This window comes from Myotis daubentonii, chromosome 16 (assembly GCF_963259705.1).
Source record: "Myotis daubentonii chromosome 16, mMyoDau2.1, whole genome shotgun sequence".
NCBI lineage: Eukaryota > Metazoa > Chordata > Mammalia > Chiroptera > Vespertilionidae > Myotis > Myotis daubentonii.
Genome location: NC_081855.1, coordinates 37,024,589 through 37,039,335, shown reverse-complemented (window position 1 = coordinate 37,039,335; position 14,747 = coordinate 37,024,589). Strand labels below are relative to the sequence as shown.

General features: G+C 45.5%; 1 protein-coding gene across 5 annotated transcripts in view; it reads left to right on the top strand.

The window, feature by feature from the left end:
* The window catches only part of NSF (N-ethylmaleimide sensitive factor, vesicle fusing ATPase), a 128,090-nt gene that overhangs the window by 5,218 nt on the left and 108,125 nt on the right, over positions 1–14,747 (top strand). For all 5 annotated transcript variants that reach the window (XM_059669828.1, XM_059669829.1, XM_059669830.1 and 2 more), the window contains exons 2-3: positions 11,788–11,873; positions 13,753–13,852. In XM_059669828.1, coding sequence (XP_059525811.1) covers positions 11,788–11,873; positions 13,753–13,852 — 186 coding nt within the window. The remainder of the gene's footprint in view (positions 1–11,787; positions 11,874–13,752; positions 13,853–14,747) is intronic.

The window sequence follows — 14,747 nt, the reverse complement described above, 5'->3', positions numbered from 1 at the left end:
CTAGTTTTCCCCTCTATGATTAATGTATTTGTATGTTTTTAAAGAAATTTTTCTTCACCCAGAAGTCAGAAAGATTTTCTTCTAATAGCTTTAAAATTTTGCTTTTCACATTTTGTTTAATTCATCTGGAATTAATTTTTGTGTTAGGAAACTAATTTTATCTTTCCTGTATATATATAATCATTTATCGCAATATCATTTATTGAGTCCTTCCTTTTCCCCACTGATTTGTATGCTATCTCTGTTTTATATTCAATCTGTCTGGATTCTGTTACATTTCATTATTCTGTTTGTCTATATCAGTGGTTCTCAACCTTCCTAATGACACGACCCTTTAATACAGTTCCTCATGTTGTGGTGACCCCCAATTTCATTGTTACAAATTGAACATAACTAAAGCATTGTGATTAATCACAAAAACAATATGTAATTATATATGTGTTTTCCGATGGTCTTAGGCGACCCCTGTGAAAGGGTCGTTCGACCCCCAAAGGGGTTGCGACCCACAGGTTGAGAACTGCTGGTCTATATGTACATCAATACCACTGTTTTAATTACCAAAGCTTAAATTTTTTTTTCAGTTACAGTTCACATTCATTATTATTTTATATTAGTTTCAGGTGTACAGCATAGAGATGCGACAATCATATATTTTACAAAGTGTTGCCCCTGATATTTTCAGTACCCAACTTGTACCATACATAGTTTTTACAATACTAGAGGCCCGGTGCACAAAATTCGTGTAGAGGTGGGGTCCCTAGGCCTGGCCTGTGATCAGGACCTATCGGGGCAATCTCGCCCAGTCCCAATTGGGGCTGGGCCAGCTGAGGCCTGCTGGCCCCAGGGCCTGCCAGTTGCCAGAGGGGGCCTGCTGGACAAGGTGAGGGACCACAGGAAGTTTGCCGGCCAGGGGGAGGAGGGACCAGGGGAAGTTGGCTGGCCGTGGGAGCGCACTGACCACCAGGGGGCAACTCCTGCCTCGAGCGTCTGGTGGTCAGTGCACATCATAGCGACTGGTTGACTGGTCATTTCGGAACAGTCACTTAGGCTTTTATATATATACTAGAGGCCCGGTGCACAAAAATTTGTGCACTCGGGGGGGAGGGGGGGTCCCTCAGCCCGGCCTGTGCACTCTCCCAGTCTGGGAACCCTCGGGAGATAACGACCTGCTGGCTTAGGCCTGCTCCCGGGTGGCAGAGGGCAGGCCCAATCCCTAGGTGCAGCCCCTGGTCGGGCTCAGAGCAGGGCCATTTGGGGAGTTGGGGCACTGCCCCATGTCATGCACAGAGCAGGGAGGATCAGGAGGTTGCGATGCCACCCTCAGTCACGCTCAGGGTAGGGCCGATTGGGGGATTGGGGCACCGCCCCCTGTCACACTCAAGGCAGGGTCGATGGGGAGGTTGTGGTGCAACCCCCTGTCACGCACAGAGCAGGGCCAATCAGGGGGTTGGGGCGCTGGCCCCTGTCACTCACAGAGCAGAGCCCATCAGAGGGGTTGGGGCGCCGCCACTCTCACACTCAGGGCAGGGCCGAAGGGGAGGTTATGGCTCTACCCCGTCACACACAGAGCAGGACCCGTTGGGGGGGGGGGCGGAGGGAGGGAGGGGGTTGGGGCACCACACCCTGTCACACACAGAGCAGGGCCGATCAGGGGGTTGGGGCACTGCACCCTGTCACACACAGAGCCGCAGAGCGATCAGGGGGTTGGGCAGCTCCCCCCTATCAGGTACAGAGCAGGGCTGATCAGGGGGTTGGGGCGCCTTCCCCTGTCCCGAACAGAGCAAGGCGGATAGGGAGGTTGTGGCCCCGCCCCCTGTCGCACACAGAGCCGCAGGGCGATCAGGGGGTTCAGGGGGTTTGGGCACTGCCCCCTGTCACACTGATGCCAGTGCCGGGAGGCCTCGCGGCTCCGCTGATCCCCGTGCACTGGGTGTGTGTGTGGGGGGGGGAGTGTCCCTCAGCCCAGCCTGCCCCCTCTCACATACTGGGAGCCCTCAGGCATTGACCCCCATCACCCTCCAATCGCAGGATCGGCCCCTTGCCCAGGCCTGATGCCTCTGGCCTAGGCGTTCGGCCCGGGCAGCGGGGACCCGCAGCTGCAGCGGCCCCACGATCGTGGGCTTTGCTTTAGGCCCAGGCAAGGGACCCCTAGCTCCTGGGACTGCCAGCTTCGACCGGTGCCCAGCTCCCATCGCTGGCTCCACCCCTACTTCCTGCTATCACTGGCCAGGGCGGAAAAGGCACCTGATTCTCTGATCATGGCTGGGGGGCAGGGCAAAGGCGGCCCCAGCTCTTAGCTCCCCCCTGGGTTTCCGATCACTGTCAGTGGCAGGGGGCTTCTTCCTGTTTTCCCTTTTGCCTCCCTGCATTGTGCCTACATATGCAAATTAACCGCCATCTTGTTCGCAGTTAACTGCCAATCTTAGTTGGCAGTTAATTTGCATATAGCCCTGATTAGCCAATGAAAAGGGTAGCTCGTACGCCAATTACCATTTTTCTCTTTTATTAGTGTTGACTAGTGGCCTGGTCCACAAAAATTTGTGCACTCGGTTGCGGGGGGGGGGGGGGGGGAGTGTCCTTCAGCCCGGCCTGCACCCTCTCCAATCTGGGACCTCTGGAAGGATGTCCTACTGCCGGTTTACAGGGATCGGGCCTAAACTGGCAGTTGGACATCCCTCTCACAATCTGGGACTGCTGGCTACTAACCATTCACCTGCCTGCCTGCCTGATTGCCCCTAACCACTCTGCCTGCCAGCCTGCTTGCCCCCAATATCCCCCTGCCGCCAGCCTACTCGCCCCCAAATGCCCCCTGCCAGCCTGATCACCCCTAACTGCCCCCCATACCAGTGTGCTCACCCCAACTACCCCCCCTGCTGGCCTGCTCGCCCCTAACTACCCCCCCCTCCCCCCCGCTGGCCTGCTTGACCCAACTGCTGGCCTGCTCACTCCAAATGGCTCCATCTTCTATTCCATTTGTGTCCTTTCCACCCCTAAGTTAATGTCGTGTCCTTAATATGTGGTTATGAGATGTCTCTGTGACTGAGCTGGGAAACCTTTCACGTTTCTCTTTCCTTTCCTTTCATCTCAGGATAACTGAGCTCTGCGGTTTGTGTGGGACCAAAGGCCCTGGGAATACAATGCTGAGCCCTCTGAACTCATTTTATTCTTTATTGTATTATTTGATTTCTGAGGCTGAATTAAACATGAAAACAGAAGAAAATATACCCGTAGGTATAGAATCTGAGTCATTACCCAGAGATTTCTGCGGGAGTTGACACTGAGGCATGAGACACATGTGTTTATTGGTCAGTTCCCTCAACTATGGAACGAAGGTTGATCCTGCCCCTTGGATCCTTTGGAGGTTGGATATGATGCATCCAGAGGGATTAACTGGCAGCTCTGAGAGTAAGATCAGAAGTCAACAGACACTTGTTTCTTTACCCAGACAGAGTTAGAAAAACACAATTCCTTTTATCATAACAGCAGCAAGGGCCATGCCTGTGGGAGGAGGAGCAGGGAACCAGGGCTTCCCCCTTGCTCCTTCCCCGCAGTCCCTCCCTCCATCCCTGCACTGGTCCAGCTGCTATTACTATCGTGGAACTGCTCAACTCAGCCTCTGGTGCCGCCCATGTCACAGGGAGGAGCATGCGCAGTTTCTTGCAGACACAGAAGCAGCTGTGGAGTAGGGAGGTGGCAGTTTTCCCCCTGAGCAGGCGCTGAAGTCCTTGTTGAAGTCTCCACTCTGGAGCCTGCAAGTCCGAGTCCTGGGAGGCTGCGCAGTGGAGGCGCCACATTCCTTTCAGTAGAAACTGAAGGCTGATAGGAGCCTGCTGGCTGGGGGGAAGGACCAGGAGGACTGCCTTGTGTCCATTCGCCAATCCCCAGTCCCGCTTCGTTGATTGCGCCACCTGAACCCCCGGGGCGGTGCCCGCTGGAGCCCTGCCCTCCGGGGCTGCACACAGGGCGGGGCCCTCACGATCACTGTGCCCACCTGAGCCTCGCCGCCCAGGGCGCACACGGGGCGGGGCCCCCACGATCACTGCGCCCGCCTGAGCCCCCGCCGCCCAGGGCGCACATGAGGGCCTGGATGGCAGCTCCCGCTGTCCCGCCCATCCTGCAGTAAGCAAATTAGCTGCCATCTTTGTTGGTGGTTAATTTGCATATCACTCTGATTGGCTGGTGGGTGTAGCGAAGGTACAGTCAATTTGCATATTTGTCTTTTATTAGATAGGACTAGAGGCTGGGTGCACAAAAATTTGTGCACTTGGGGGGGAGGGGGGTCCCTCAGCCCGGCCTGTGCCCTCTCGCAGTCTGGGACCCCTCGGGAGATAACGACCTGCTGGCTTAGGCCTGCTCCTGGGTGGCAGAGGGCAGGCCCAATCCCTAGGTGCAGCCCCTGGTCGGGCTCAGAGCAGGGCCAATTGGGGAGTTGGGGCGCCGCCCCCTGTCATGCACAGAGCAGGGCGGATTGGGAGGTTGCGATGCCACCCTCAGTCATGCTCAGGGTAGGGCCGATTGGGGGGTTGGGGCACCGCCCCCTGTCACACTCAAGGCAGGGTCGATGGGGAGGTTGCGGCGCCTCCCCCTGTCATGCACAGAGTAGGGCCAATCAGGGGGTTGGGGCGCTGCCCCCTGTCACATACACAGCAGGGCCCATCAGGGGGGTTGGGGCTCCATACCCTGTCATGCGCAGAGCAGGGCCCATCAGGGGGGTTGGGGCTCCATACCCTGTCATGCGCAGAGCAGGGCCCATCAGGGGGTTGGGGAGCTCCCCCCTGTCACACACAGAGCAGGGCCCATCAGGGGGTTGGGGAGCTCCCCCCTGTCACGCACAGAGCAGGGCCCATCAGGGGGTTGAGGAGCTCCCCCCATCACTCACAGAGTAGGGCCGATAGGGGAGTTGGGGCACCGTCCCCTGTCACACACAGAGCAGGGCGGATCAGCGGGTTGGGGCGCTGCCCTCTATCACCCACAGAGCAGGGCGGATCAGGGGGTTGGGGCACTACCACTGTCACACACAGAGCAGGGCTGATGGGGAGGTTATGTTTCTACCCCGTCACACACAGAGCAGGGCCCGTAGGGGGGCCGGGGGGGGGGTTGGGGCACCACCCTCTATCACCCACAGAGCAGGGACGATCAGGGGGTTGGGGCACCGCCACTCTCACACTCAGGGCAGGGCCGATGGGGAGGTTATGGCTCTACCCCGTCACACACAGAGCAGGGCCCGTGGGGGGGGCGGTTGGGGTGCTGCACCCTGTCACACTCAGAGCAGGGCCGATCAGGGGGTTTGGGTGCTGCCCACTGTCACGCTGATCCCAGTGCCGGGAGGCCTCGCGGCTCCGCTGATCCCGGAGCTGGGAGGCATATTACCTTTTTACTATATAGCATAGAGGCCTGGTGCATGGGTGGGGGCCAGCTGGTTTGCACTGAAGGGTGTCCTGGATCAGGGTGGGGGTCCCCACTGGGGTGCCTGGCCAGCCTGGGTGAGGGGATGATGGCTGTTTGCAGCTGTTCACACACCCTTCAGGGTGGGGGTCCCCACTGGGGTGCCTGGCCAGTCTGGGTGAGGGGCTGAGGGCTGTTTTCAGGCTGGGGGTGACTGAAGCTCCCAACCGCTCCTTTTTTCCTTTTTTTTTTTTTTTTTTTTTTTTTTTTTATTATTCTGGGCCAGCTTTAGCTTGAGGCTTGGCTCCAGCTCTTAGGCCTCCGCTGCTGAAAGTGGGTTTCTGGCCTTTGCTTACAATGTTGCGATCGTACTGGCTGAAGTCTGGTGGTATTTGTTACATAGTTTCTTAAACTGCAGGCTCAGAGGCCTGCAGCCACAGGCGGGGAATGGGGAATGTTGGTTTCCTCCGTCACTGAGGCAAGCAAGCCTCATGTTAGTTTCAAACTGCCTTGCTGCCGGCTGCCATCTTGGCTGTCAGTTAATTTGCATATCTTGCTGATTAGCCAATGGGAAGGGTAGCGGAGTGACACTAATTACCATGTTTCTCTTTTATTAGTGTAGATTAGTGTAGATAGCTCATTGACTATATTGTCCTTCTCTACAATTACATAGCTTTAAAATGATTCTTGCTGTCTGGTAGGGTTAGCCTGCTCCTTATTTTTCTTCATTTGGCATTTCTTGGTCCTTTTTCTTTTTCTTTATTTAAGTTGATTTTAGAAAAAGAGGAAGGGTGGGAATGAACCCACAACCCAGGTATGTGCCCATGACCTTTCTGGTACCTGGGATGACACTTCAACCAATTAAGCCACACAGGCCAGGGCTCTTGGCCCTTTTTTTAAAATAAATTTTAGGAGCCACTTAATCCTTCTTCATTAAAAACATTTTTATCTTTAAATTTAAGTTATCTTTATCTGTTGCTATTGATTTTGACTTACTTTTTCATTTAAAAATATTTTTTATTGATTTCAGAGAGTAAGAGGGAGAGAGAGATAGAAACATCAATGATGAGAGAGAATCATTGATTGGCTGCCTCCTGCATGCCCCACACTGGGGGGTCGAGCCCGAAACCCCGGCATGTGCCCTGACTGGGAATCGAGCCGTGACTTTGTGGTTCATAGGTTGACGATCAACCACTGAGCTACACCGGCTGGGCTGATTTTTCATTTTGACGTTAAGCCAAAAAGTGACAACTTTGTGCTCTATAGATTTGAAACCAAATGAATTTGCATCAGCTGTTTATGAGTAATGCAGGGTATTTTGGTCCTTTGCTAAATTTAGAATGAAGTGCTAAAGTTCTGATGTATTTTGCACTAACCATATAGATCTTTGGTAATAAAATGGGAAAATGATTAATTTAAAATAAGGACCTATCAGCAGCTGCTCTATAGAGCTTGCCCACACCTTTCCTTGCCCTCTTTCCCCCAGATGAGTTTTCCTTGCTCTTCTCTTTCTCCTAAGCTCCAACGGCCCTTCTTTTGCTTCTGTAACTTGTTTCCTGAGCCCATGCCCAGCTGAATCACTTTTCCTACTTCTGTGACTCTAAAATGTGCTTATAAAAAGAAAAAGAAATAACATCATTTTTGAAATCTAACATTTATTTTTAAAATTACTAAATAACAAAGAGTATTTAGGGTTTCACTGGTGAATTTTTTAAATTGTAAGGTGTTTTTAGTGTTAGGTGCATGTGAACTTTTTCCTACTTGGTTAGACAAGTAATGAATATAGTAATTATCACTAATTCTGGGTCTTCCAAAGAACATCTGTGTTAGGGAATTTTAAAATGTTAGTTATCCTAGTTACTTTTCTCCTAGAGAATAATATTAACAGAATTTTGTGAGAGGATAAAGACAGTTCCCACTGTTTAGAACAGAGCCTGGCATGGAAGTATTGATGATCTTTTAATGAATGAATGAATATGTATTTCTGAATACCTTAATAAATAATCATTTTGGACAGTGTCTTCAGTTTGAATTTTAATGTTATGTTCTCTGCCAAGCTATTGAATACTCCACTGTTGTTTATTCTGTTATCTACATCATTAATAAGATAGTATAGATATAACTTTAACAGCTGCTGGACTCCAATACAGTCTTTTCTTCACCTACAGATATTGAGCCTGATAACTTCTTTTTGTATATATAGGCTTCTAATCAATTTACTACTAATTAAGAATCAAAATAAACCTAATTATATTTACCAAGTTAAATGATGAAATGGACTAAGAGCATTACTGAAGCCTCTTTTCCACATTTTTCTCTTCTATTGTAGAAGGAATGAAGCTGTCAGTATTTGTTTTTTTATGAAGTTTATTTCTCCTTAGTACAATGATTCTCAAAGTGGAGACTGCAGACCAGCTAATTAGCATCACCTGAGAACTTGTTCAAAATGCAAATTCTCAGGCCCCACCCCAGGCTGATTAAATTAGAAGCTCTGAGGTAAGGCCCCTGCAGTCTCCCTCTCCCCTCCCCTCCCCATCCCTCGCCTCTTCCTCTTCCCCCTCCCCATCCCCTCCCCTCCTTCTCTTTCCCCTACGCCTCTCCCTCTCCAGAATTGGGGGAGGGGGGGGAGAGAGAGAGAGAGGGAGAGAGAGAGAGAGAGAGAAGCATTGATGTATGAAAAAAGCATCAATAGGTTGCCTTTCTTAGCTGCCCCTACTGAGGATTGAACCCACAACCTAGGTATGTGTCCTAACCAGGAATTGGACCAGCAACCTTTTGGTGCACAGGATGACGTTCTAGCCATCTGAGCCATACCAGCCAGGACCCCTGCAATCTCTTTTAAGTGTTCTCTGGGTGATTCTGATGTATGCTAAAATTGAGAACCATTGATAGCATTTTGAGCTCTCCCATTTAGTTCCTTATAACTTGTTGAAGATGTTTTTTTCCAGATTTCTTCCCAAATGTCTACTCAACCTTATTATTTCCAGATTTTCAGTTAATGCCTTTTCTTCCTTTTAATACCTTCACCTATATCCAATTTTCAAACATTTAAGAAAGTGTAGTTATTTTTTGCATAGAGTAGATTTGGTACCCTGACTAAACCGCCCTTAGAAACAATTGAAATGCTGGATAGTATGGTAACTATAGTTAATAACATATTGTATACTTGAAATTTGCTGAAAGAATAGATATTAAGTGTTCTCACCATGCACACGTGGGCACACACACACACACACACACACACACACACAAAGGGGTAACTATGTAACTTCATTGTGGTAATCATTGCACAAGGTATACTTATATCAAAACACCACATTGTATACCTTAGACAAAACTCCTTAGGCTGAACATATGCCATGGATGTTTATGACCCAGCCGTTCTACTGGAGGCTGGGTGGGGTGAGGTGGGAATATCCTCAATAGAAATGCATACAGATATCATTCAAAAGACATGTACAAACATGTTAATAGCAACAGTATTCATAATTAAAAACTAGAAACAACTTAAATGGATACATAATGGTGGTATGTAACTATAATTATATATTATAAGATAAATGAAAATGAGTGAACTATTGCCACAACATGGATGAGTCTCACAATCATAATATTGAAGGGTAGAAGTCAGACAGGAATAATACATGATGTATGATTCCACTTTATATATAAAATTTTCAATGACAGGCAAAACTAATCTAAGGTTTTTATCTGGTGATAGAAACAAGATAGTAGCTATCTGTGATTGGGGGCAAAAATCTAGTGATGGGGGTGGGGGAGAGCTGGGCAGTATGGAATGCTGGTAATGTCTTTCTTCAGCTGGGTGTTGGTTACCTTGGGTGTGTTCACTTTGTAGAAATCCATTAAACCAAACATTTACAATGTATGTATTTTTCTGTATGTATGTTTTTCTTCAATAAAATGTTGATTTAAAGAAATGGTAATGACTTGTAGGTGAAAGAGACCCCAGGGTAGGTGGGAAACTAAAAGGCTGGATATATTTTTGTCAGATGACTAGTCAAATTGTGTCCGTGGACAAAAATACTGTCTCATTCAGAAATCAAACTTATGACCTAGACTTTATTCATTTCATGTTCTAAATTAGTGATTTCCAAACAGTTTATCATGAATCTCGTAAGTTAAAAATGTATTGATCATTTATATGTATATATATTTATAACTTATCCTCTAATAGTTTATATATATATAAAACACATATCAAAATAAAGATGAGCTAAAGATGAAAAATATATTCTCAATTTTCTTTTATTTATTAATAATATAGAAAGTAAAGTGATAGCTTCATTATTCTTTAAATTCTTGGTTTAATATTTTGTGATACACCTATTCAATTTCTAAATTCAGTTTGTTTTGATACTTGGATTACCAGACAAACTTGAGGTACACATATCCCACTTTAGAGACCACTGCTCTAGACAACTGGGATAACTATCGAAACTAGCCTTTAGTTAAAACAAAAGCGAAGCAAAAAGTAATTTGTTTTCCTCTCTAAATTTGTGTTTGGGAGACAAAGTTAAGAAGAATCAGGCCGAAACTGGTTTGGCTCAGTGAATAGAGCATCGGCTTGCGGACTGAAAGGTCCCAGGTTCGATTCCGGTCAAGGGCATGTACCACGGTTGCGGGCACATCCCCAGTAGGAGATGTGTAGGAGGCAGCTGATCGATGTTTCTCTCGCATCGATGTTTCTAACTCTCTATCTCTCTCCCTTCCTCTCTGTAAAAAATCAATAAAATATATTTAAAAAAAAAAAACAAAAGAAGAAGAAGAATCAGCTTTGGCTTGAGGTTTGAAGAACGGGCACTGTAGTTATAAAAGACTGACTATGAGTGCCATATTTCACTAACCAGGAAACCTGAGAGAACGGTGGAGGGTTATTGGTTAATAAATACATTATTTGGAGGAATGTTTGCTAGTCACTGTTGATCAAAAGATTGTTATGCCCTGTTTTAAAAAAATGTAACCCTGTAATTATCTTTGTTGGGAGATATTTGGAATTTGGTTTTTCTCAATCTGTAAGAGACATGGCTTAGAGCCACTTGGGATCTCTTATAAAACTACTAGAGTTTCGGTGCACGAAATTCTTGCATGGGGGTTGGGGGGGGGGTCCCTCAGTCCGGCCTAAACCCTCTCCAATCCAGGACCCCTCGGGGGATGTCCGACTTGCCGGTTTAGGCCCAATCCTGCTAAACCGGTGGTCGGACATCCCTCTCGTAATCTGCGACTGCTGGCTCCTAACTGCTTACCTGCCTGCCTGCCTGCCTGATCGCCCCTAACCACCTCTGCCTGCCTGCCGGATTGCCCCTAACTGCTCCCCTGCTGGCCTGATTGCCCCTAACCGCCTCTGCCTGCCTGCCGGATTGCCCCTAACTGCTCCCCTGCTGGCCTGATCACCACTAACCGCCTCTGCCTGCCAGCCTGATCGTCCCTAACCACCTCTGCCTGTCAACCTGATTGTCCCTAACCGCCCTCCCCTGCCAGCCTGATCGCCCCTAAGCGCCTCTGCCTGTCAACCTGATTGTCCCTAACCGCCCTCCCCTGCCAGCCTGATCACCCCTAACCGCCTCTGCCTGCCTCTCCAATCCGGGACCCCTTGGGGGATGTCCGACTGCCGGTTTAGGCCCGATCCCACTAAACCCGCAGTCGGACATCCCTCTCGTAATCCTGGCTTCTAACTGCCTGGTTGCCCCAACTGCCCTCCCCTGCCGGCCTGGTTGCCCCTAACCACTTATGCCTCGGCCCCTGCCACCGTGGCTTTGTCTGGAAGGATGTCCGGAAGATGTCTGGTCTAATTAGCATATTACCCTTTTATTAGTATAGATACTTTTCATGATACACTTTATCAAACTTATTGAATCTACTTCATTGTGTTTGAATCAGTTAAAATTCTCTTTGAAGAGGTGGAAAACCAATTCAAATAAGCTTGAGCAAAAAAAGAGAATTTATTGGCTTATAACCAACATTCAGGACTCAAGGACTTTAACTTGGTTGTCAGGTCTCTGTTTCAAGGTGTTTATTTGTGTCTCTGTTGCCTTTGCTTTCTTTGTGATAGGTTTATTCTTAGAGCAGAAAGTCTTCCTTTGTTTGGTGGTGAGGCAAGGGAGAATTCCTTTCCTTTATTCCAGGTCTACATAAGGCTCCATGGGTGGAATAGGACTCTGTGGCCGTATGTGTGCTGTGATCGGCACACCCACAAAAGCATGTGGAATGAGGAAGGAACAGTTTTTCAAAGGAAGGGTTTGCTATTATCACAAAGGAAGGGGTGCTGGGAGTAAAAACAATAGGTGTTTACAACAGGTGATGAGGAATGGAGGACAGGAAGGCATAAACTGTCTTTAAGGTTATAAAAGATAATTTCATTTTCCTAATCATTGCTTTTTATAGAGTATGCAAGCTGCGAGATGTCCTACAGATGAACTATCTTTAACCAACTGTGCAGTTGTGAATGAAAAAGATTTCCAGTCTGGCCAGTGAGTACCTAACTTTGTTTTTCTTCTAACCTGCTAGAAGAAATACCTGCTAGATGGTATTTTAGAAAGTTCTAGAGAGCCCTTATTTTTTAGTTAACTTGAGAATAATTTTTTATTCCTCTTGCTGAGTTAGAAAATGGAAGAGATGAGAAAGTTATGTATTTCAGTCTTAACTGTGTTAAACTTTCATAACTATAACATTTTTAAAAGCATATATTTTTATAACTTTTTAAAAAATCAATTTTCCTAGCAGAACTAAACATGCTGGTCATTTGAATCATATATAGCATTGCCATTAGGTTTTTTGGCTCCAAAGTCAGGTTGTCTGAGTTTAGATTCTGACTCTGCCAATTATGAACTTGGTGACCATGGGTAAGTTACCATCTTTGTGTCTCTGTCCCAATCTGTAAAATGGGAATGATGATAATTGTAAAGATTGAGTTATACAAATAAAGCACTTAGGACAGTGCCTAGCACATTAATAAGTCCTCAATAAATATTAGCCTTTTTGATTAATGATGCTAAGATATTTAAAAGGCATGAAAATTAGAAGATGCACAACCAATATAGAATCTTTATAAGCATTTTTAATTGTCATTTATTTTAACTGATTCATGTCACCCCACTGCCAGAGCTTCTACAGGCCCTGCTACCAAGTTCAGTGCCCTCCATATGTTTCGGAGGTTGACAGAGGTAAGGGGCTGTACCAGAAGGCAGACTAGGGAGATAAGGAATAATGAAGCAGGGTTTTAACTGAGCCTTTATTTGTTTGTTTTTAATTTTTCTGTGAAATACATGAGTTTCTTAGAGTTAGAATTGGTAATAATCTGTGGTTTTTTCAGCTTCAGAATAAGGATCTGTACTACATGATTATATTAATATTGTTTTCAGTCCTAAAATTCTGTGATGCTCAGTTGAACACAGAACTCTCCACATATAAACTGCAGTATGGATAATCAGTGTGAGAATTTTTTTTATGGAATTCTTTTATATATGTCAAATGTTCACTGTGCTCATGAAGGGGGTATTTAAAATATAGTAACTATAAGGAACTTGTGTTTTAGTGGCAAACTGATATGTATGGAAACATTAACCATTAATATTAAGAAATATAGCTTTCTAAAAGGTAATTTAAAAAAGATAGCACATAACAGTTTGAAGCTTCTATCTCATACACAGTTCTTGGTAGTTTCTTGGTATAAAAGATTATCATGAAAGGACTATATTTTATTTGTTTATAGGTAACTTCTGAGTAGGGTGAATTAGCATAAAATGTTTTGAAATAGTAAATATTAATATATATATGAAAATTGATATATTTTGTAAAACATTTTTTACCATCTTTTTAGGTTATTCTTCAACCTATTGTGAAAGTCTGCAAAGAGATTTAAACACTTGTCCTGAAAACTAACTTTTTTTTACTGCCATATCCGGTTCTATCTTTGGTTCTCCTCCCTTTATTCTATTTTGAGGTGAAATAATTCTCAGGAGAGGAAATTCATATAGTTTTTACTTAATATTAAAGACTAAATCACTGTTATCAGTTTTAAGTAAACTGTAAAAAAAAATGGTTATCAGTCTATGCAAACTGGAAATGTAATGAAGTTCATATTTTGAGTGATATATACTCTCTTGAACTTGGTCCTCATTCTGCTTGATGTGTGTTTGGCTCAAGGTGTTCCTTATGCCTGGAAAACATTTTGACTGGCTCACATTTTTTAGAAATGAAATTTGTGCTCCTAGTTTTTCAGGACTGTCATATAATGCCATTTTCCTGCCTGGTACTCATCAAGTCTCAGTTGTTGGAAATGAACACATTTGGAAATGGTATTCTTCATCTCCTTTGACATGGAGTACTGCCTGTGTTTCTGTCTTTTAGGCATGTGATTGTGAGGACCTCTCCCAGCCACAGGTACACATTTACACTGAGGACCCATCCATCAGTGGTTCCAGGGAGCATTGCATTCAGCTTACCTCAGGTAACTCAGGTGTTAATTTATTCTCTTCCATTCCTGAAGGTTGTAGAGGCAGCAATCCATTTAAAGCAAGCATCACTCTTCCTATAACTATTGATCCACGCTGAAGAAAAACATCTAGATAATATACTGGGAATTTAAAGATATATCCTTAATTGCCAATTTTACTGTGTCTGCCTTTTATTACCTTGATTTTTTTTCCTAATTTTAAAAAATTCTGCAGTATTATCAGTTAGCTATCAGATAAGGTGCTAGGTTATTTTAATGTTAACTTCCACGGTAACAGAGAAGATATAAAAATAGCATTTACTTATAAAATTGACATCTATTAATAGTGATTTTTAAACGCATTGATGTCAGGCTAAAGAATATGATATGAGTAATTGTTATCTCAAATTACAACCTAACTTGCTGGGCTCCAGTAATGACTGGAAGGATAGTGATCACATTTGTAACTGTTGGTGGCTTCTGCAGAGGGAAAATTGCCTAGCACTGTTCCAGACATATAATCCATAATCTAGGAGCACCACAGGTACTAGTCTGTGTTCTATTGTTCCTTATTACTTTGCTTATGCTGCTGATCTCACAGTCTTAAGCATTGTAAATACTACCCCTCCTCTTTCTAATAAGCAGTGATTTACTCATGATTTCTGACTATTTCTCCTTGTCTTTTTGCTGTTAAAAAGAATTTCCCTCCAACATTTACTGTAGGCCAGATATTATTCTAAGTAACTTTTGCATGTATTTGCTCATTTACTTCTAACACAACTATATACTATAGATACTGTTATTATCATACTTTGAGGCCATCTTTGGAATTGAAGTGCAGAACCTAAATATGGCTTCTCTGTGACCCCAAGTCTGGGCTTAACCAGCATGCTGCTAAATTTCAGGTTGG